A 24027-nucleotide genomic window follows, 5' to 3' on the forward strand; every position below is an offset into this window, starting at 1 on the left:
GGATAGATGGTGGATGGATGGAGGGATAAATGGAGGGTGGAGGATGGATAGAGGGTAGATGGAGAAGTGGTGGAGGGTAGATGGAGGAGGGATGGATAATGGAAGAGGAGGATTGATGGAGGTTAGATGAGGGATGGTTGAAGGGTAGATTGGCGATGGATGGAGGGATGAATTAAAGGTACATGGAGAAGTGATAGAGTGTAGGTATAAGGATACATTGAGGATGAGGAGTAGAATGTAGGGTAGATATACGTGTACATGAGGGATGAGAAGTAGATAAACGGAGGGAAGATGGTGGGTGGATGGATGGATGATAGGATAGGGATAGATGGTGGATGGATGGAGGGATAAATGGAGGGTGGAGGATGGATAGAGGGTAGATGGAAGAGGAATGGATCGCTGATGGAGAAGGGATGGATAATGGAAGGGGAGGATGGATGGAGGTTGGATGGGGGAGGTTGAAGGGTAGATTGGCGGTGGATGGAGGGATAAATGAAGGGTAGATGACGGTTGGTTTGAAAGACTGATCCGAAGAAAAAAAAAAGGGTGAATAAACTGCAGGACTTTAAGGTGGTTAGTTTGTCAATGTATGGATGAATGTGAAAATGGGTAAAAATAGGTGTTTTCTCTTGTTGACCTCTGGTCAGAGAGTCACATAATGTTGGTGTGAGCGCCCCCTGCATGTGGATACCAGGCTCACCAGGTCTTGACAATAAACCAGCAACAATCTGTACAAACCAAATAACTTTATTAAGGAAACCCTTCATGGCTTTGCTGAAGACAAATACTTTGCACTTGGAAAACACAAAAACAAAAACTCCTGATTCTTGCAGGCGTCACTTCCAGACATAAAGCTTTTTTCAAATGAAAGAAAAAATCCTCTAAAACATGAATTCCTCGGTCGTCTCAGTCCAGGTCACGACACAAACACACGTCACCACGGTCAGAAGTTCTGGACACAGGAGGTTTTTGGAAACTGCTGCCAAAACACATTCATAGCAGTTTTTGTTCCATCAGGTTTTTTTTGGTACAAATACATCAGCAGGGTATAAATTAGGAATTGTTGAGGTAATACAGTGTCTCAGAGAGTGTCCACGTGGACTGGTGCGGCTCAGGTGAGGGTCCCGGGTCATCTGTCCGACCGCTCGTCCCACAGATTTGGTCAGAATGTTTTCGTGCGTCACTCGTTCGTCCAGAAACGTTCTTCTGTGACGTCCTATCAGGTGGTGGGTCTGACGGTCGGTCCAGGTCACTGCAGACGAGGCCAGTACTGCGACATGTCGGACTCACTTCCCGGGACTTGAACCGGAACAGAGACGCCAGGAGAGATCAGACCTGGAGATGGAAGGTTGTGTTAGCGCACAAGGGTTTTCACTGTGTCAAGTCAAAAGACTGGACTGTATTTCTAGACTCTAGAACTGGGTAAGAGATGAAGGATTTGGTCAGACAGTCTTCTTAAACTAGTACTTCTGTTTCCTAAAACCTAGGGTCATCAACCTTTTATTGTACTTGTACTGTCAGATATAAAACGGTGAAAAATATAATTTAAAGATTGTGTTTCACTCATTTTCGCTAGTTTACATGATTATTCTTTGAGTATGTTTGACGTCTTGAAACATCACAGGCTTTTATATTTATACGTAATACCATCTTTTAAAAACAAAACACTCTTTAATTTAAAAATCAACAGGAATTATATAAATATCGTTTTTCTTTCTGTAGGTATCGGTAACAAATGCGTCACTGACCTTTCTTTAAATACCTTTCGCCCTTAATAAAAGTGATATTTCGATGGAGTACTTGTTCTTTTATAACATACTTTTTTGGGGTAAATGGGGAAATGCTACATCTTTGAGGTCTTTGTTGGATACGGGGAGAGAAAGAGTGTTGAAGGAAAATGAAACAGAATTCTGTCTTTATTTTTGGGTCCGGATAACAATTGTGAATTAACAAAAATTTACAATTTCCCGAAGGAGAGCTTCAAAAGGGATCAATAAAGTTTTATTTATATATCTTTAATAATATTTATGCCAAAAAGCATCTTTTTGCATTTGTTTGAAAGTAAAAAAAATCCACTGGCTCCCCCTGGACTCAACTTAGACTAAACGGATATATAGAACTGGGTCAGAAGAAATAGAATCAGTTCCAGCCCCAATCGACTCCAGTACATTTTCGAAAATTTTACGAACAGAAACTTGTTTTTGTAAAGCTGCTCCGCTCTGGTTCCAAAGAAGGCGATTCAGTACTAAAAAGTAAGACATGTACCGATTGCGGCCACTGATTGGTCAGAGAGTGACGTCACTGAAAAGAGACTAAACTGAGTCCCCTGACACAAGAAACAAACCCGGCATTTCTTTTTCAAAAAACACAGCGAGAAGAACTGTATGTTGGCCCAATAAGTTGCCCCACGGTTCATGGACGAGGTCCAGAACTCATCGTCGTCGCTGAGTTGCAATGTTATGACGGCGATTAGTTAGGACAGCATAACATTGAAACATAACACAACCGGGTAGTGTCAGGTGGAGTCGAGAAGGGGTTTGAATTGTGTAGGTAAAGGCACCAAAAAAAGGTTTTGGACCTCATCCATGGACTTAGGAACGACTTGTGGGTCGACATATGGTAATCCTTCTCATAGTGTCTTTGGTTTTGACTAGTGAGTCGAGTGGGGGTACTGGAAAGGAGCCATAGGTGTCGGCATATGATGCAGCATTTTGATAATTTATGGTTGTAACATTGACATAAGGGGGCGCTAACACGAGGGTAACGGTCAAGACCTCTGAGGCGGACCACTGGTCCACTAGAGAGGAACCAGAGACTGGTGAAGTACCTGTCGACGACGTGGCCGAGGACATGGTCTGGCCGCTGAGGTGCGGCTGCATGTGAGGCGGCGTGTACGTGTCGTAGCTCTTCCCGTTCAGGCCGGGCGTGGCCGGCAGCATGCAGGAGTAGGACGTCTGGTTGGAGGCCTGGTGGGATCAAGAGTCCAGCGTCAGCACGGGTTCGTGGTCCAGCACTGGTGGACTCATAGAGGTCTTACTTGCATGGGCAGACTGGCCGACATACTGAAACTTGGCATCGTCGGAAGGCCGTAACTGTTGGAGAAAACAGGGTCGGACCTTCCCAGCATGGATCCGGGCGAGAAGGACACTGGGAACATAGAGATTTATTTTTTTAAAACAAGTAGTTTTCAATCATTGTGTAGTCCCTGGGTCAACGTGACCCAGAGGCCTGAAAACAAATGTGTTTCCTTGCTTTCACCATGAATCAGAGGCAACCCTAGGGATACCACAAACACATTTGTTTTTGGTTTGATCACCTTGATCACTAGACTTCACAAGGGTTAAGTTAATCGTGTCACCATGATTAGTTTGATCAAGTGGCTCTGTGCTCTGTTGGTCATGTCTGTGCTATTATCGCAACATTTTTTTGTTAAATTTAAAAGGATAAACATTTAAAAACATCTCATTTAAATGTATTTAATATCATTGATTATTATTTTAAATGTAAAAAATAATCAACCAATTTTTTTTCTAATTTACTTATTATTTAATGTTCAACCTATCGATGAATAATTGGATTAATTCAAACTAATTGAACTTTTCAATGTTTAAATACCAATTTAAATGAATTAAAAAAAAATAGATCAATAATTTAAAAAAAACACAATTTCAATACAAAAGTTCAGAGTTTCTATATTTGAAATGTTAAATTCAACTACACTGATATACTTACATTATGTCTTTAGAAATCAAGATAATTTTGTTTTCTAAAGTTAAGTACTTTTTAAATCACATTTTCATGTTTTCTTTATGGACACTGTGATTTTCTGTAGGTTAATAATCTTTAGAAAAAATGGCTGATATTCACTTTTTATTAATTTATCCTTTTACCTTCACATTGTTCCACTTATATTGAAGCACATTTCTGTCTCAATGGCCCCTCACAGTATATAATGTGGCCCCTCACTGTATATAATGTGGCCCCTCACAGTATATAATGTGGCCCCTCACAGTATATAATGTGGCCCCTCACAGTATATAATGTGGCCCCTCACTGTATATAATGTGGCCCCTCACAGTATATAATGTGGCCCCTCACCGTATATAACGTGGCCCCTCACAGTATATAACGTGGCCCCTCACAGTATATAATGTGGCCCCTCACAGTATATAATGTGGCCCCTCACAGTATATAATGTGGCCCCTCACAGTATATAATGTGGCCCCTCACAGTATATAACGTGGCCCCCCAGGACATTTAGCTGTAAACTCGGCTGGTCCAGAGTCTCTTCTAGAGGTTGTGGGCACGAGCCCCAGTACCTGGCGTGGTGGGCTGCGGGAGCGGCTGGTAAACACTGGAGTTAAAGCTGCTGCTGATGGGAACGTGGCTGGAGGAGCTCGACACGTGGCGTCGCTGGTTCCTCAGCTTCTCTTCTCGTCTCCATTTGGCTCGTCTGTTGGAGAACCAGACCTGCCACGACAACCCCCCCCCAGTGAGTCAGAGTCACGCTGGAAAATGAAGTCCTTGATGTTGGTGACCCACCTGGATCCGGGCCTCGGGCAGGTCGATCTTACCGGCCAGTCGTTCTCGTGCGAACACGTCGGGATAGTGAGTCCTCTCGAATTCTGCGACACATATTTTCGTGTCACGCTCTTTTTTCTTCAAACACCACAAACACAACAACTGACCTTTCTCCAGAGCTTCGATCTGCTCCTGCGTGAAGGACGTCCGGTTCCTCTGCAGCTTCCGCTTCAGCTGGAGCCTCATCTGAGTCTCCTCCGAGTCCTCGCCGTTAGAACAGGACGAGATGGTGTTCTCGGCCGCTTCCTGCTGACATTCTGCACACGGCAAACACACGTCAATGACATGATGCCGACTGTTGTCATCCTATCATGGGGTTGTAGCTTTAGCATTTTTAGCTTTAGCTTTGACAACTAAGTCATGATACACCTGACAGTTGTGATCGAGGTTGAAAGAATGAAAGATCCTTGTGAACAACTTAGCATCTAGCGTTAGCTTAGCTTGTAGCGTTAGATTAGCATGTAGCGTTAGCTTAGCTTGTAGCGTTAGCTTAGCGTTAGCTTAGCCACGCAGTCGTCGTTTACGGATCCAAATAATTTGATTTTATGTCGGGGTCTATGGAAGTGTATTAGTGTCATTGGAATATTGAATGTTTGAATTTTTACGTTGAATATAAAGGGCCATAAATTAAAATATATTTAATTTTTTTATTCTAATATCAAAAATCAAATCAAGGGATTACATTTTGAAACTATTCCAAGTTAAATTATATTTATTATGTTAAAAAACGAATTGAAACTTTCAATATACAATTTAAAATGTAATTATTAAAAACAATTAAACTTTTAGAAATATAGAAATGATTTAAAAAAAAAAAAATTAAAATGTAAATGCTTGAAAAACAATAAACTAACAACATTTCTAAGTTTTAACATTTGAAATGTTAAATTAAACCATAATATATTCTAATGGTCACACGTTTTTTTAATTTGTGAATGTTTTCTTTTCAATGAATATCATTTAAAATAACTATTAACTTTATAAAAGGCGGCAGCACCTGAACGCATCATCATCATCATCATCACTGTTCGCTGACCTGAGGTTGAAACTGATAAAAGTATCTTTGTTTGCACGGTTGGCCCTCTGAGGTCAAAGGTTAAGTAGCTACTGTAAAACATCTGAGGCGGAGTGAGATGATGACTGCGGAGTCTCGCTGGACCTCCCCAACACGTGGGCCCCGAACAGAAGGGCCCTTGACTGTTATTTGTGGTGCTGGCCTAATTATTCATTATCCCCAGCAGACAGAGACGCACAACAGAATGAAGCCATTGCTCAGTGTCACAGTCAGTCAGGCAGAAGAGACACAAATGAGAGCAGACGCTGCTCCCCCTGCTACACTCACATGTACACACACCTACACACCCTTGCGCACACATCCACACCCTTAAGTACACATCCACACACATTTACGCACGCATCCACACATACGCACACATCCACACACACACTTACGGACACATCCACACACACTTACGCACACATCCACACACACTTAAGCACACATCCACACACATTTACGCACGCATCCACACATACGCACACATCCACACACACACTTACGGACACATCCACACACACTTACACACACATCCACACACACTTACGCACACATCCACACACACTTAAGCACACATCCACACTCACTGACGCTCACATCCACACACACTTACACACTACCCACACACACTTACGTACACATCCACACACATGCACACATCTATACACACTTACATACATCCGCGCACACACTTACATACATCCACGCACACACACGTACAAACACATCCACACAAGTACACTTACACACACAAACACTTACACGCTCACACATATATACATGTACATACACACACACACATTTACACACACACATGCACACACCCCCACACACACAGACTTACACACTATCTATCTTAATGTTCATGCACACACACACTTATACACACACATCCACACATGCATACACTTGTACACACACACTTATATGCACTTACAAACACACATCCATACATGTACACAAAGATCACACATGCACACACATATATTCATGCATGCACACTCACACAGACTCACACTCAAATACACTCACACATGCACATGCAGACAAATTCACATGCACACACACGCTCATACAACCCACACATGTGCACACATATTAACACACACACACAGATTCATACACACACACAGACACACAGATTCAGGCACACACACACTTAAGCACACATCCATACACACGTACACAGAGACACAAACATACACACACACATGTCTCTATGGTTGGCTGCGTTACATGACCTCTATTGAAAACATATGAGCTCTCGGTTATGTTTAGTGTAAATTTACACAGTTTCACAATTGTCTTTTATTTATGTTTGCAATAAAGCGTCAAGTTTCTAGTTGAATCCTCCAAATGAACTTTGCTTTAACATCTCAAGACATTTTTATTTGTTCAGGCTGTTCCTTGATTTTCTGGAACTCCTGTGTTGTTCTCAGTTTTATCTTGATCTTTAAAGTATATATTTTAGTGAGTATTGTTTTGATTGTTTAAGCGCTTTGTGACCCTGGAAAGGCGCTATATAAATACAAATTACTTACTTACTTACGTATTATTCAGTGAATGCTAACATAGCTACGTTAAAAGTTTCAAATACTAGCTTCAGACTTAAAAACATGAAAGATTCAGAGAGTTTGTGTGATTAAAATGACATCATGAACAGATAAAGAAGTGGGAACGCTTACATAGTTGATGTGCTAATGCTAACTAATGTAATGTTCAGCTGGAAAATAAATGCTAACTAGTATGGTCATAATGACACAGAATGAAATGCTAACGGTGTCCAAAATGCTAAAGGGCCCACGAAGCTAAACCGCTAATAAAAATAATTGATATTATTGATTGAGCGTCTAACATATGCTTTAATGTCACAAAGTACATTTAGAATCAATATGTACTATAACAACAATAAATTATGTAATAAAAGAAATAACTATATTTATAAAAACTGCTTTATAAAAAGTGTGCTAATTTCACCAAAACATTAGCTAGAATGCTAACTTAGCTTGACGGCAACAGGATGTGAATAAAAAACATAAAATGCTAAGTAGAAACAATGCTAATGCTAATCCGAGGGGCCAAAGTGCTACTGGAGTTTATCTGTTATTGTTTGATATATAAACGTTTCTACGTCAACACTTTAAAACGACAGTTTAATTTACCTGAGTTAGTGAGCGTGGTGCCGGAGTACCAGGAAGAGCGCCCCCCCCAGGTGCTTTGACCGTTCAGCATCTTGATCTTGTCGAACATTCCTTCTCCTCCCACTGTTCCCATCTGCTGCTTGTCACTGGCCAAGTTCCGAAGCACTCGGTTGATGGAGGAGACCTGCTGGGTCACAGTCGTTCAGTACACAACGGTGTGAGTCACGAGTGTTGTCGACACTCACGCTGGGGATGTTGTCGTTGGTGCAGACGCCCTCGGCCAGCAGTCGGTCCCGGATCTCCCAGGCGAAGATGGACGGACACTCTCGCTTGTACTGGGAAATCTTCCCCACGACCTCTGGAGTGGCCACGCGAGGTTTGCTGCCCCCGATGGCCCGTGGACGTATTGACCCGGTTTCGTAATAGCGGCCCAGAATCTTACTCACGCAGCCGTTCGACACCTGCGGAAAACACACACTTAGTGAAGTACATTATATATTTTAATAAACCTTTATTTTTCTTTAGATAATTCTCTATGATCGTCCGAAATAAAGAGCTTTTCGGTAATATCTGAAGTATTCTTGATATATCAGAGGTACATTGAGTATTATGGGTATGTCTGGAATATCTGGAGTATTCTGTATATGTCAGGAGTACATTGAGTATTATGGATATGTCGGGAGTATCTGGAGTATTCTTGATGTATCAGAAGTACATTGAGTATTATGGGTATGTCGGGAATATCTGGAGTATTCTGTATATGTCAGGAGTACATGAAGTATTCTTGATATATCAGGAGTACACGGAATATTATGGATATGTCATGAGTACCTGGAGTATTCTAGATATTTCAGGAGTACCTGGAGTATTCTAGATATCTCAAGAGTACCTGGAGTATTCTGGATATGTCATGAGTACCTGGAGTATTCTAAATATGTCATGAGTACCTGGAGTATTCTAAATATGTCATGAGTACCTGGAGTATTCTGGATATGTCGCAGGGTCGCGCCCCGCTGTGAGCCAGCTCCACGATCTTCTGCCTGGTAGAGTCTGGTAAAGGTCTTCCGTTGACAAACACGCCTCCGAGCTGGTTTACTCCACTGTGGCCTGAACACATCAAAGCTACAGTTGAGTCACACGTGAGGGAGGAAAGCGGAGTTTCTAGCATGTCATGGGGGTTCAGGTTTGGGGGGTCGGACGTGTTTCCAGCAGCAGAGAGAGCAGGTTAAGCACAGATTAAGCATCAGTCAATCGTCTATTGTTCAGTAATGGCTCTGCAGGAGAACAGCATATTGTCAAGCGCCTCAACAGGACATTAATAAATCACCACAACACACACACACACACACACACACACACACACACACACACAAGCCTGTTGGCACAAAAGCACAAGAAAAGCAGTTTTGGGGATCAGTGAAAAGAGGGGCTCGTTAAGAGTTTATAAATAAAAACAATCGACTTGTGAAGGAGTTTGACCAAGAAGAAGAATTAATGAAATTAAAACAACAATTTAGTGTATTTGTATTAGTTTTATCTCTTTTTTGTTTCATTCATTTAATTTAATTATTTAATAATTATCATAATAATCTTAATATTTAAACACGCAAATTGTCTAAATCTAAATCTGAATTTTTGTTCGTTGATTTTCAATACTTTAATGTCCTACACAATTAAACATTCAAATAAAATTAAACATTATATAACATATGTATTATTTAGTTGAGGGACTCAACAGGTTGACCAGGAGACCTCCGGACAGACCCAGGACTTGTTGAAGAGTCTATGTCTCTCGCTGGTACTGCAGTTTTCCCAGAACACCTGGAAGAGGTTTCCGGGGAGAGGGAAGTCTGGACAAGCTTGTTTCAGGCTGCTGCCCCCACGACCCAACCTCAGCATCGCAGAAGCAAGATGATGAATGTAATTATGTATATTTTTAATGGGGAAAAACTTGGTGTATTCTAGATGTTTCATATCCATAGTACTGCAGGTACTCTGAGAACTTGAAGTATTCTATATATGTCAGGAGAACTTGGAGTAATTTAGATATGTCAGGAGAACTTGGAGTATTCTAGATATTTCAGGAGTACCTCGAGTATTCTGGATATGTCATGAGTACCTGGAGTAATCTGCATATGTCAGGAGTACCTTGAGTATTCTATATGTGTCAGGAGTACCTGGAGTAATCTAGATATGTCAGGAATACCTGGGGCATTCTATATGTGTCAGGAGTACCTGGAGTATTCTATATGTGTCAGGAGTACCTGGAGTATTCTAGATATGTCAGGAGTACCTAGAGTATTCTGGATCTGTCAGGAGTACCTTGAGTATTCTGGATTTGTTAGGAGTACCTTGAGTATTCTGGATATGTCATGAGTAACTAGAGTATTCCATATGTATTAGGAGTACCTGGAGTATTCTAAATGTGTCAGGAGTACCTGGAGTATTCTATATGTGTCAGGAGTACCTGGAGTATTATATATATGTCAGGAGTACCTTGAGTATTCTAAATGTGTCAGGAGTACCTTGAGTATTCTGGATTTGTTATGAGTACCTGGAGTATTCTGTATATGTCAGGAGTACCTGGAGTATTCTGTATATGTCAGGAGTACCTGGAGTATTTTGTATATGTCAGGAGTACCTGGAGTATTCTGGATATGTCAGGAGTACCTGGAGTCTAGTATTCTAGACATAAATTTGTGTTTTGTGATTTTTTTCATCCGGTAAATTTAATTACAGGTCACTGTAGAAGCTGCTGATGGTTTTTCAGGAGTGTGAGGTGGATTACACCCCCCCCCCCCCCCCCTCTACACACACACACACACACACACTCTCCTCAAACACACGCACACACACACACTCTCCTCAAACACACACACACACACACACTCTCCTCAAACACACACCTCTCGTTGTGTGTCCTGTTTTTTTTTTCCGGCTCGATTCTTTTTGCCGCAGAAATGTTAATCACAGTGTCGTCTCCCTGAGGAGAGACGCCCGACTCTCACTGCTGACACACAATTAATAGACAGACATATGGAGTCAATTTGGCTGATGTCCCCGCGCGACACACACTCACACACACACACACACACACACACACACCCCCACACAAACACACACTCACACACACACACACACACACTTCAACTTGACTTCAATTAAAATTCACTTCCATTTCGGACCAGTGTGTGTTTGTGTTCACTGTGTGAGTCGAGAACACACTTGTGTTGCTTCTTTTACAAACATGTCCAGTTGACAAAGATGTGTGTGCGATCGACTGTAGACTTTAGTATATCAGTGTCAATCGCAATATTGAAAGTAATCTAAACTTTTCAAATGTTCAAACTTTAAATTGTTGTTTTTAAGCATTATATGCGTTTCAATAATGTATATAATTAAATGTTTAATAAAAATAATATTTTCTTCTTTTTTTTTTACACCTCTGATCATCTTATTTCAATCATTCACAAATAACAATTATACATTATTTAAATGTAAAACGCTTTGAATGTAATAAAGAAATGTTGGAAGAATATTTCCAACACCATTGTGTGTAATATCAATTCATTTGTTCGATTTTAAAAGAGATTTAAAATAAAAATAAATGATTTAAACTGTTATATATATAATATAATAATGTTTACATTTTTGTCTCAACATTTGAAATGATTAATTAAATATTGTGGTCACACTGATACACTTCCATAGAGGATGCAATAGTGTTGACACTAGTGTGCGGTCACTCAGTAGTAGTACTTCCTGTGTCGTCGTATCTGTGGTTGTGTACCCGCACGCAAGCGTGTGCAACGCATTCTTCTCTGTTGCCCGAGCCTTACAGCGCCACCCACTGGCCCGGCATGTGTACGACACTCACTTATTTCACATTTATGCAGCACTTAACTTAACTTTTCGTCGACCTCTGATGCAAATAAATCAACTTTAACCGACTTTATAGCACTGACTGTGAACTCTGGGTCATCCGAAAAGTTTTGCGGTCTCCCTAATAACGTCAGGAAACTAACATCAACCAGAAAACCTGATGTGAAATTAAATATTGTGTTAATAATAAGTGTTTTTGTGACGATTTTAGAACAGCTCCCATGATGCTTTGCCGCCCAGCCCACCCATTACATCCGTCGATCACTTTTGACGTAGCGACATATACATAGAGTTAAAATACGATGTTCTTGGGTGTTTCTGAGGTTCATCATTTTTAAAGTAGCAGAGTATGATTCGTTATTGCTAGTTAGCATGCTAACAAGCTAATGTAGGTCAAGTGCAGGTTCTATGGGGGGGAGCAGAGGAGGGTCAGGGGTTGAGGGGGGGAGCAGAGGAGCGACGGAGAAGAAGAAGAAAAGGATGGAGGTCAACACACCTTCACTGCAGACACCGTGGACCTCTTGCCCCGCAGGAGGAAGAAAGAAATGAGGGGTCAGTGTCAGCAGGTCTGGGCGTTACAATCATCAAAACACACATTTGATTGACAAGCTGTCAACTCGTCACTGCGACACTCTTGTTTGAGGAAGATTAATTTAGAAAACATCATTTAATTATAAATAAAGTTGCTAAAGAAAAGTATCTTAGTTTAAAAGGAAATACAAATTATGCAACATTTACTGAACCAAATAAATACGACAATAAAGAAAACTAAATGTATTTTTAAACAAAGTATTTAAGAAAGTTTATTTAAAATTCTGGAAATAAAAATTCAATACTTTTAAGTTGGAACTGTACTTAAATATTGAAATGTACTATTATTTATTTTAATATATAGATTATTTTCCCTCAAATAGATGTGTCTTATATTAAAAAAGGTAATTATTTAATTCAATGTAATTAAAGGGACGACAGTCAGTTCAAATGGTTTTGACTTTGTTCATAAATTATAATCAAACATTCTTTTAAATCTTCTGTTCATGTAAACAAACAAACAAACAAACAGAAGTGAACAGGTGACGTGCGAGAGAGTAACTCACTGTTCTGCATCATGGAGGCCACGTTGCTCTCCCAGCTGCTCTGACTCCTGTAATCTGAACACAAAGAACACTCATGAGAACAAGAATCAACCCGTGAGTCACTCAACAACATTTATCAATCTCTCTATTTTACTGTGGGAGGAAACCAGAGTGCCCACACTAGCATACTAATACAAGGCTCCCTCCAGCTGGACTTGAACCTGCAGGTCAAAGGTGACCACTAGAGGGCACCAGACCAAAAACTGACGTGAAGAAGTGATTCCCCTGCATATGCACCGTGAGTCACTGAGTCACATGACTCGTAATGCTGGCCTGGAAAACTTTGTAACAGACGACTTAACAGTGAGTCTCATGTGTGCGAGGAGTCGCTCAGACTGTTGACAGGGTTTAACTATAGTGATATATTTATAATCGTTCGTGACACATTTGGACGGATTCAAATCTGTGGGAGATTCAAACCTTTGCTCATGGGCACCTCGGTCTGTAATCTGCTTATCCTGCAGGGATAGGAACCGTCAACCCCCCCCCATCCTATTTTTGTAACACTCCGCCTCATTTGCATAAATCTTTTTAAACCCAGTGAATCGTGAAAACTCCAAACCCCGACCTTGACCTCTGACCCCTACCCACGAACTTTGCAGATAATTATCAAGACTTTTTTTTTCTCTTTTTTTTTGCAACATTTGACCAACGATCTGGATGTTTGATGACAACTTGTGTTTATTTGTGTTTAAAGCTATTTTTTCATAAAGCTAATTTATTTATGTCGACTTAAAATCTTCCATTTAACTTTATTAAGTTTATTTTCTTAAATTATCAAAATGATTATCACGATACAACAGCCTGATCAATGATTTATTGAAGAATAAGTTTTCTTTATTAAAACACATTTTATTTCATAAGTTAATATTGATAAATGCACGTCTTGTATGGGTTTTGTTCACAAGTGATGTCAACTTGTATTGGGTTGAGCCTATAGACCACTTTCACTTTTATGTTGTTTACCACTCTTTATTTATTGTTTTTCTTCCATTATATCATACATTATAAGTGTTTATTCGGCTTTTTGTTGCTTGTTTAGTTCATAAAGTTTCAAAGTTATCTCTTAACGTTTAGAACTTATCTAGTTGTTTCTCCATTGTAAGAAAAGTATATATATATTCTTGGTTTTATCTTGAATGATTAAGAGACTTTTTTAAATTGTTACTTTGCTTTTCCACTGTAAGCGTCGATGTCACGTGACGCGACATTCATCGCACAAAACTTTGAAAAAACAACTTCAATATTTTTGCCTCCAGAAGTAAAACATGAAGATTCTCCCCCACAAAAAAAAAAAAATCAAAGTGAAAAGACTCTTTTTTTTTGGTTCCGTTTTCAAAGACCTGCATAATCCCGCGCACACGCACACGCGCACGGAACACACACACACCTTGTGAAAAGGGGGGACAAAAGATCCGGGGATCGAACCTGCGGCTCGGCCCGGCGGTCTTTGTGTGCCGCGCCGGGTTCTGTGGTTCTGCTCCTCGTTAGTTCGGCTCGTTAAAAAGGACGGAACACAAAACCGCGGCGGGGAGTCCAATTTGGAGGGTCCGGCTGACGTACAGGGTTCTGATGAACTGGCGGATGAAGTTCCAACGAGCCGACACACACTGACACACACTGCATTATTGTGTGTTAACTTTAAAAGGACGCACTTTGGTGACGTGTTGAAGTTACACTAATATGAATGTTGACGCTCTAGTCAGTTTAAATACAATGAGAGTTTTCAAGGAACTTTTACACACATTGTTGATAATAAATACGTTATTAAGACCAAATATATCAATGTTGTCTGGAAAAAATAAAATAATTGAGATTTTAGTAATTATAAAATTCAAGACAAACACATTAAAATATGTCGCACAATTAAAAAGTAAGTTTGCGTTTTATAAGTAAATTCATCTTTTTTTTTCCTATATATAAGGATGCGTTTGTAATAAAATTCCGCAACATCCTTTAATTTTGTTCTTTCCTTCAACTTTCTTTTCTACGTCTACAATCGACGAATTGTTTTATCGAGAGTTTAATCTAATGTTTAATATCCGGCTGTGTTTTGAGATGAAAAAATATATATAAATAGTAGTTTTTCCAACGATATTTAAGGTTTGAAACTTACTCAAAAACCCCGAGATGTGGACGTTCAGATCCAGCTCAAAATTAACCTCAAAATCGATATAAAAAAACAGAATGTATATCTAAAGTCAATAATAAATAAATAAATAATACAATTTTATTATTTAAATACTCCAAACTGTCGTCCGCATCGTCGCAACATCCGCAACAAGTGTGTGTCGCTCGGATGTGTCGAGCGATGCTGCAGGATTTGAGCGAGTTGTTGGTGATAAAATAATATTTTAGCAGTAATTTAACGTAGTTTGAGTTTAATATTAATGATTAAAACACGTTTCTTGATATTGTATTAGATCAGAATACACGCTCTGATCAGGAGAATTTATCTGATCGTAATACGTGTTAATATTAAAACACCCTAAACTCACACTTTAAACTTTACGCCTCAAGATAATTTTTAAAAAAAAGCCCAAAATAAATATGATCTTTATTATTATTATTAATTGAATGAAGATCATTTTAACTCCAGGTTTGGAAGATGAATGAAGATCATTTTCATGTTTGTCATAGTTTGATATTAAAAAGGAAAAGTATAATAATTGTCGTTATTATTGTGTAGTTACAATCATGATGCAGCTGTGGTGTGGAAATGTCGTCCAGGGACACATACACACACACACACATACACACAGACACACAGGCTCAGGTGGTCGTGGATGCTGAAGATTTGACGTTCACACACACACACACGCACACACACACACACACACACACACACGGCCTGATTAATCGCGCGTGTAATTGTCCTGGACTTAATTGAGACGTTAATTAACGACAGATGAATGAATGAAAAAGCATGTTATTGTTGTTCGAGTGTGTATTATTTCACACTCGTGGGTGATTGAAAACACTCTTTCCTCACTCGGGCCTCGTCGGCCTCACACACACACACACGCGCGCGCACAAACGTACTTCTATTTTAATGATTAACCATAAATAAAGGAGAATAAAACACCTTGAATATGATCCTCGTTGTGTAGTTGATGTTATTCACACTTTTATTTAACATTAATTAAAAAATATGTAACTTCCACCAACAACACCGTCTCGTGCTCCGGATCGAACCAAACTTTTCTCTGATATATTTCCTCCTAAAACAGATGAAAACGGTGTCAAATGTGATTTCAAATGTGATGAGTGTTTCTGCTGTAATCTCATAATCGCCCTGAGATTAGTGACGGACTCGCACCTCCGCAGCATCATCTCACCCACGCAACTTTACACGCAAGTTTTTTTCGTCTTTTTTTAAATCACAGAATTCACATTTACGTATTAATAATTACGATTAAACTTTTGGGTTTTAGAAAAATAAGAATAGTTCGGTCAGACACGTGCGTGTAAATTTAAAATTGAATTAAAACGAACGAGATTTGGTGATGAGGGCGGACTTTTGTTTCTCAAACTAAAATGTTTGTTTTTTTAAATTAATGTCAATGTTTATTTTTATTTGAGCAATTTCCATGTTGTTATAACTCATTATTATTTTTTAAATCTTGCTTTTCAAAGTAAAACTAAAGTAGAAGCTGGAACTTGACCGTTTTTCTCTCCTTCTCTACTTTCTTTGACGTTTTTTAAACATCTCTCGTCGAGTGAAGACTTGTTTGGCTGAGCAAATAAAAGAGTGTTAACAGAGGGAGAGGGAAGTGGGAGTAGAAGACGCAGCCTTACCTTTCTGTGGCATGCTGCAGAGAAGGTAAAGTTTAGTTTTCCAACAGCTCCTTTCTTCTATTCTTCCCTTCAATTAGTTTCTCCTTGACTGAAGAGACAAGTGCAGGAGCAGGTCCTCTGAGGAGAGTCAGGAGGAGGGAGGGAGGAGTGGATGGAGGGAAAGAGAGAGCGGAGGGAGGGAAGAGTGTGAGGGAGGGAGGGCGAGGAGGGATGGAGAGGAGGTGGAACAGTGTGAACGAGGCTCATGGAAGCACCAGTCACTTCGTTACGGACCTGTCCTGGGAATTGAACCGACACTTTTAAGAATCAGATGTTTTTGAGCTCGTCGTCATCCTGGTCCTTCTTCACGTCACCACCTGCTTCACGTGTGTGTAGATGATCATGTGTGTGTGTGTGGGGGGGGGGGTGTCGCAACATGTGTTTGTCAATCTGAGGGGGGGAGTTGTGTGTTTGTGGATCTTACTCTGCAGCGAAACTTGAAAAAAACAAAAACTCACATGTTGCCGAGTAGCCGTGATGTCTTTTATGTGTAGACAAAATACATAAACACACACCTAAATACAAAAACATATATAGACACACACAGACATACACAAAATCCAGGCTCGCAGTAATGCATCATTTCACACAAAAATGCAGAATTGTAAATAAAAACACACATGGATACAGAAAAATATATAGACACACACATACACACAGTGAATGCTCACACAAACACACACTCAAATGCATGCAGGCACACACACACACACAAACAGAACCTATAAAACACACACAAATATGCAGAATCGTAAACAAAAACACACTTGAATAAACAGAAATATATAGAAACACATACACACAGTGAATGCTCACACAAACACACACTCAAATGCATGCAGGCACACACACACACACACAAACAGAACCTACAAACACACACATATATAATAGATGCACACAGACAAATACAGTAATGCATTCAACGCGCACACACACACAAAGTAACAGCGCCCACACACAGAACCAACCAAAACACACACATTTATACATACAATACATACAAAATACACTAATGCAACATCAAACACATATAAGCACACACAAATACACAAACGAAACTAACAAAAAACATATTGACACACACAGAATCAACAACAAAAACACACACAAATACATACACACATGTTGCCAAGTAGTTATGTCCTTTATACACAGACGCACTCATACAAATTCATTCTCACACACATACACACACCAAAATATAGACACAAAAATGCACACATAAGTACAAAAACACATATAGAAACACACAGACATACACAAAATGCAGGTTCACACTAATGCATCGGCACACACACAAAATGCAGAATCATAAACAAAAAAACACATGAATAAACAAAATATATAGACACACAAAATCCAAAATAAGTACTTGCACAAACAAGCACACAAATACATGCAGTCACACACACAAAAAAATAACCTACAGAACACACACATATACACACACTCACATATAATAGATACACACAAACAAACACGGTAATGCATTTAACGTAATGTTTGACCAAACACACACAGTTATGTGTGCCCGCACATACACAGAGAACACACACATTTTATACACTTATTTATACATACAACACATACAAAACACTAATGCAAGTTGAAACACACACACAAACAAAACTTACAAAAAACACACATAAATACATACACACATGTTGCCAAGTAGTCCTTACACAAACACAAACACACACAAATGCAGAACCACAAAAACACAAACAACATATCCAAAGTAAAAACAGACCTACGGATAAACACAAATGAGTTTATATAGATACACACAAACATGCATTCTCACAAAAGTGCATTCTCACGCACACTAATGCCATCCATAGATCCAACAACAAAAAAATAATTTTCACATACAAACACACACATAAATGCATGTTGGCATACATGCACGCACATGCAGTCACACACAATAAAAATATATGCACATGTGCAGGACCAAAAACATAAAACAAACACACTAAAAAACACACAAAACCTTTTAAAACCAACAAGAAAAAACCCACACACATATACATACTGCGTATACAAACACAGAAGCAACAAAATACACACAAACAAAACAAACACAAAACACAATTGAAGTGTGTGTGTCTGTGTGTGTCGCCCTGTGAGTTGTGGTGTCACGATGTCACGTCCAGGAAGAAGAAAAGGCTGTGATTGGACGATGATTGTTGGATCTGCTGCACAATAAGAAGCGACTTGTGTCGGTCACATGTTACAGGAAACTGTCGTGCACGAGAGTGCATGTGTCTCTCCCTGAGAGGGCGGCGGGTGATGGAGTTGAACCAGGACCACCGAGTGGAGATAAAAGCCTGTGACCCGGCCCTTCAAGAGGCTCACGGCGGCGCCGTCGGTAAATGACATGTGAAGTCAGAGCAGCAACATCCGCGTCACTCGCTGAAAGAACGCACAACAACCGCTTGACCTTCCCTGACAGAAACACATGTCAACACACACGGCTCGCGGCTATTAGATTCTCCTCGCCCCCCCCCCCCCCCGCCTCGCCCCGTGACCCCCGCCGCCTCCATCAGCGCTTCTTCTAGCTCGGCCTGGTGGCGACAGAGAACAAGTAATTACAGGTAATCACTTAAATGGACAGTAATTAATTCCAGCAGGGCGGCGCTGGAGTTCTTTACTACCTGGAACACACACACACACACACACACACCAACACACACCAACACACACTAACACACACACAGCTGATCCGTGGTCGATTTATGAATTCAGGATCTGACTGATGTTTAAAAAGACGACGGGGAACGACTGACGACTTCGCCTCAAACACGATTAGCAAACACAAGCACTTCCTGCTGTCTCTCAAGTGGAAGTCAATCTGCGGAGGGGTCTAATGTTAGTGGAGAGTCAAAGTGGCAGATCAGAGAGTAACGCCTTTTTTCGCCTCATTTTGCAGACTTCAAAAAGACACAAGAATATATTTTCAAAATGTATTTTTTCACAGATGGTGTGTGTGTGACCACGTTAATTTTGGGGCACTTTTTTAGCACATTTTTCAATTTAAAAAATTTAAATTTGTTCAGACTTTTTAGACTTCAGAAAGTTTTTGTTTACATAGATCGCTGAGACCTAACCATTTGGTTTTCAGGCATTTTTTTTTAAATTTCAGATATATTCATCTTACTTTGATGATGATACATCAGAAAATCTAAAATTTAAGTAACATTTGTCTGTGTCGGAGCTTTAGTTTTAAGGTATTTTCTCATTTTTAAAATTTTGGATTGTAAAATTCCTGATTTTGGGGAATTCAGGAAATCACATTTATAAAATTTTAGTAACCTGTTTTCTTTTCCTGTCCTGAACATTGCTTTTGCTGATTTTTTTTTTCATCGTTAAAGTAAATTTTTTTGGCGGCATTTTTACAACTTTTATCATTTCTTTCCCACATTTTTAGACTTTTTATGATCACATGATCTATCAGATACCTATACATTTTTTTTTTCAATTTTTGTAGAGACCGTAGTTTTGGAGCTTTTTTGCAAAGTTTTAAATTTAAAAAATTTTCTGGGTTTTTGAGCTTTCAGAAAATCATGTTTTCAATCATTTTTTGGGCATTTTTGTAACTTTTTCTCGTGAAAAAATGTTGTCATTTTTTGTTATTTTTTATTTTTATTTGTTATTACTTAAGAAAATCCTGATCTTTGGTTTGTTATCTAACGTTGAATTCATCATATTGATTTTAGTTGTTCTTGATCAAGAGCTCACCCGGCGACTTCTTAAACCCGTGTTTGTTGTGAACACGTGTGTGTGCTGAGAACCCGTCGCTCACTTGAAAGTAAAATCTCAGATTTCCATCATTTTTAATAAGACTTTAATTGGACTTTAATGTCTCGCGTGTCGGAGCCTGGACAACAATTGAAGTTGCGTCTTTACCATTAACACCAGCATGAGGTACCACTCCTCGCCCCCCCCCCCCCTTCATAATTACACATAATTGCAGATATTTGCGCCGGCGTGTCATTTACACATCCCATAATATCTATATTTATTCTGTGATGTCGACTCCCGAGGGCTGCGTCGCTGCTGTCTGGCTGTGACGGCGCTTGTGTCCGCCGTCTAATGACTATTATCTTTAATTCGGGCGACTCAGCGCGGGTCACTGATTAACAATTAGACCCGACACGCTCGCTCGAGGCCCGGGTTCTGGTATGTGACAGAGTTATGACGTTTAAATAAACGTGCAGATGGCAGCAGCTGAACAACTGTCCATCACAGCCTCGTCCGGGAGCCTTTCTTTCTGCCTTCTCTACAAAAGGGGGTTCCCCAGGGATCAATCCTTGGACCCTTAACTGTACTCTCAAACTTTTTTTTATATTTGATTTTTATTCATTTTCCACGTATATACAGTACATATACCTGTATAAGGCATATATGAATAAAGTAAGATATATGTGAGTAAAGTAAGATAAATATGATTATATTAAGACATATATAAATAAAATAAGATATATGTGAGTAAAGTAAGATGAATATGATTATATTAAGACATATATAAATAAAATAAGATATATATGAATATAGTAAGATATATATGAATATATTAAGACATATATGAGTAAAATAACATATATATTAAGATATATATGAATATATTTAGACATATATAAATATAGTAAGGTATATATGAATAAAGTAATATATATATGAATATATAAAGACATATATGAATATAGTAAGATATATATGAATAAAGTAAGATAAATATGAACATAGTAAGATAAATATGAATATAGTAAGATATATATGAATATAGTAAGATATATATGAATATAGTAAGGTATATAGGAATAAAGTAAGATAAATATGAATATATTAAGACATATGAATATAGTAAGATATATATGAATAAAGTAATATATATACTGTATATGAATATATAAAGACATATACGAATATATTAAGATATATATGAATATAGTAAGATATATATGAATATATTAAGATATATATGAATATAGTAACATATATATGAGTAAAGTAAGATATATATTAATAAAGTAAGACATATATGAATATATTAAGACATATATGAATATAGTAAGATATATATGAATATAATAACATATATATGAATATAGTAAGATATATATGAATACAGTAATATATATATGAATATATTAAGACATAAATGAATATAATAACATATATATGAATATAGTAAGATTTATTTGAATATAGTAAGAGATATATGAATATAGTAAGGTATATATGAATATAGTAAGATATATATGAATATGGTTAGATATATATGAATATAGTAAGACATATAAGAATATAGTAAGACATATATGAATATAGTAAGACATATATGAATAAAATAAAACATTTATGAATATAGTAAGACATATATGAATATATTAAGACATATATGAATATAGTAAGGTATATATGAATATAGTAAGATATATATGAATATAGTTAGATATATATGAATATAGTAAGACATATAAGAATATAGTAAGACATATATGAATATAGTAAGACATATATGAATATAGTAAGATATATATGAATATAGTAAGACATATATGAATATAGTAAGACATATATGAATATAGTAAGATATATATGAATACAGTTAGACATATATTAATATAGTAAGACATATGTGAATAAAGTAAGACATATATGAATATAGTAAGATAAATATGAATATAGTCAGACATATAAGAATATAGTAAGATATATATGAATATAGTAAGACATATATTAATATAGTAAGACATATATGAATATAGTGAGATATATATGAATATAGTAAGATATATATGAATATAGTAAGATAAATATGAATATAGTAAGACATATATGAATATAGTAAGACATATATGCATATAGTAAGATATATATTAATATAGTAAGATATATGAATATAGTTAGACATATATGAATATAGTAAGATATGTATGAATATAGTTAGATATATATGTATATAGTAAGACATATAAGAATATATTCAGACATATATGAATATAGTAAGACATATATTAATATAGTAAGATATATATGAATATAATAACATATATATGAATATAGTAAGATATATATGAATACAGTAATATATATATGAATATATTAAGACATAAATGAATATAATAACATATATATGAATATAGTAAAACATATATGAATATATTAAGACATATATGAATAAAGTAAGATATTTATGAATATAGTAACACATATATGAATATATTAAGACATATATGAATATAGTAAGGTATATATGAATATAGTAAGATATATATGAATATAGTTAGATATATATGAATATAGTAAGACATATAAGAATATAGTAAGACATATATGAATAAAGTAATACATATATGAATATAGTAAGATATATATGAATAGAGTAAGATAAATATGAATATGAATATAGTAAGACATGTATGAATATAGTAAGACATATATGAATATAGTAAGATATATATGAATACAGTAAGACATATATTAATCTAGTGAGACATATATGAATAAAGTAAGACATATAAAAATATAGGAAGATATACAGTATATGAATATAGTAAGACTGTATGAATAAAGTAAGACATATAAGAATATAGTAAGATATATATTAATATAGTAAGACATATATGAATATAGTAAGACATATATGAATATAGTAAGTTTTATATGAATATAGTAAGATAAATATGAATATAGTAACACATATATGAATATATTAAGACATATATGAATAAAGTAAGATATTTATGAATATAGTAACACATATATGAATATATTAAGACATATATGAATATAGTAAGGTATATATGAATATAGTAAGATATATATGAATATAGTTAGATATATATGAATATAGTAAGACATATAAGAATATAGTAAGACATATATGAATAAAGTAATACATATATGAATATAGTAAGATATATATGAATAGAGTAAGATAAATATGAATATGAATATAGTAAGACATGTATGAATATAGTAAGACATATATGAATATAGTAAGATATATATGAATACAGTAAGACATATATTAATCTAGTGAGACATATATGAATAAAGTAAGACATATAAAAATATAGGAAGATATACAGTATATGAATATAGTAAGACTGTATGAATAAAGTAAGACATATAAGAATATAGTAAGATATATATTAATATAGTAAGACATATATGAATATAGTAAGACATATATGAATATAGTAAGTTTTATATGAATATAGTAAGATAAATATGAATATAGTAAGATATATATGAATATAGTAAGATATATATGAATATATTAAGACATATACTGTATGAATATAGTAAGATATATATGAATATAGTTAGATATATATGTATATAGTAAGACATATAAGAATATATTAAGACATATATG

The 24027-nt window shown here is 37.0% G+C and overlaps 1 protein-coding gene across 1 annotated transcript; it reads right to left on the minus strand.

Annotated features, from left to right (window-relative positions):
* Positions 1-969: 969 nt before the first annotated feature.
* On the minus strand, positions 970-16701 carry LOC148073416 (paired box protein Pax-6-like). Its single transcript, XM_087796814.1, has 12 exons — positions 16596-16701; positions 12759-12812; positions 12158-12181; positions 8756-8886; positions 8025-8240; positions 7801-7963; positions 4689-4838; positions 4543-4625; positions 4320-4470; positions 3038-3147; positions 2828-2966; positions 970-1335 (listed from the first exon to the last, which is right to left on the minus strand). The coding sequence occupies exons 1-12, from the start codon at positions 16606-16608 to the stop codon at positions 1250-1252; spliced, it is 1320 nt and encodes a 439-aa protein (XP_087652940.1). The 5' UTR covers positions 16609-16701; the 3' UTR covers positions 970-1249.
* Between the last annotated feature and the right edge of the window lie 7326 nt (positions 16702-24027).

The sequence above is a fragment of the Callionymus lyra genome, chromosome 8 (assembly GCF_982586985.1).
Source record: "Callionymus lyra chromosome 8, fCalLyr1.hap1.1, whole genome shotgun sequence".
NCBI classification, from domain to species: domain Eukaryota; kingdom Metazoa; phylum Chordata; class Actinopteri; order Syngnathiformes; family Callionymidae; genus Callionymus; species Callionymus lyra.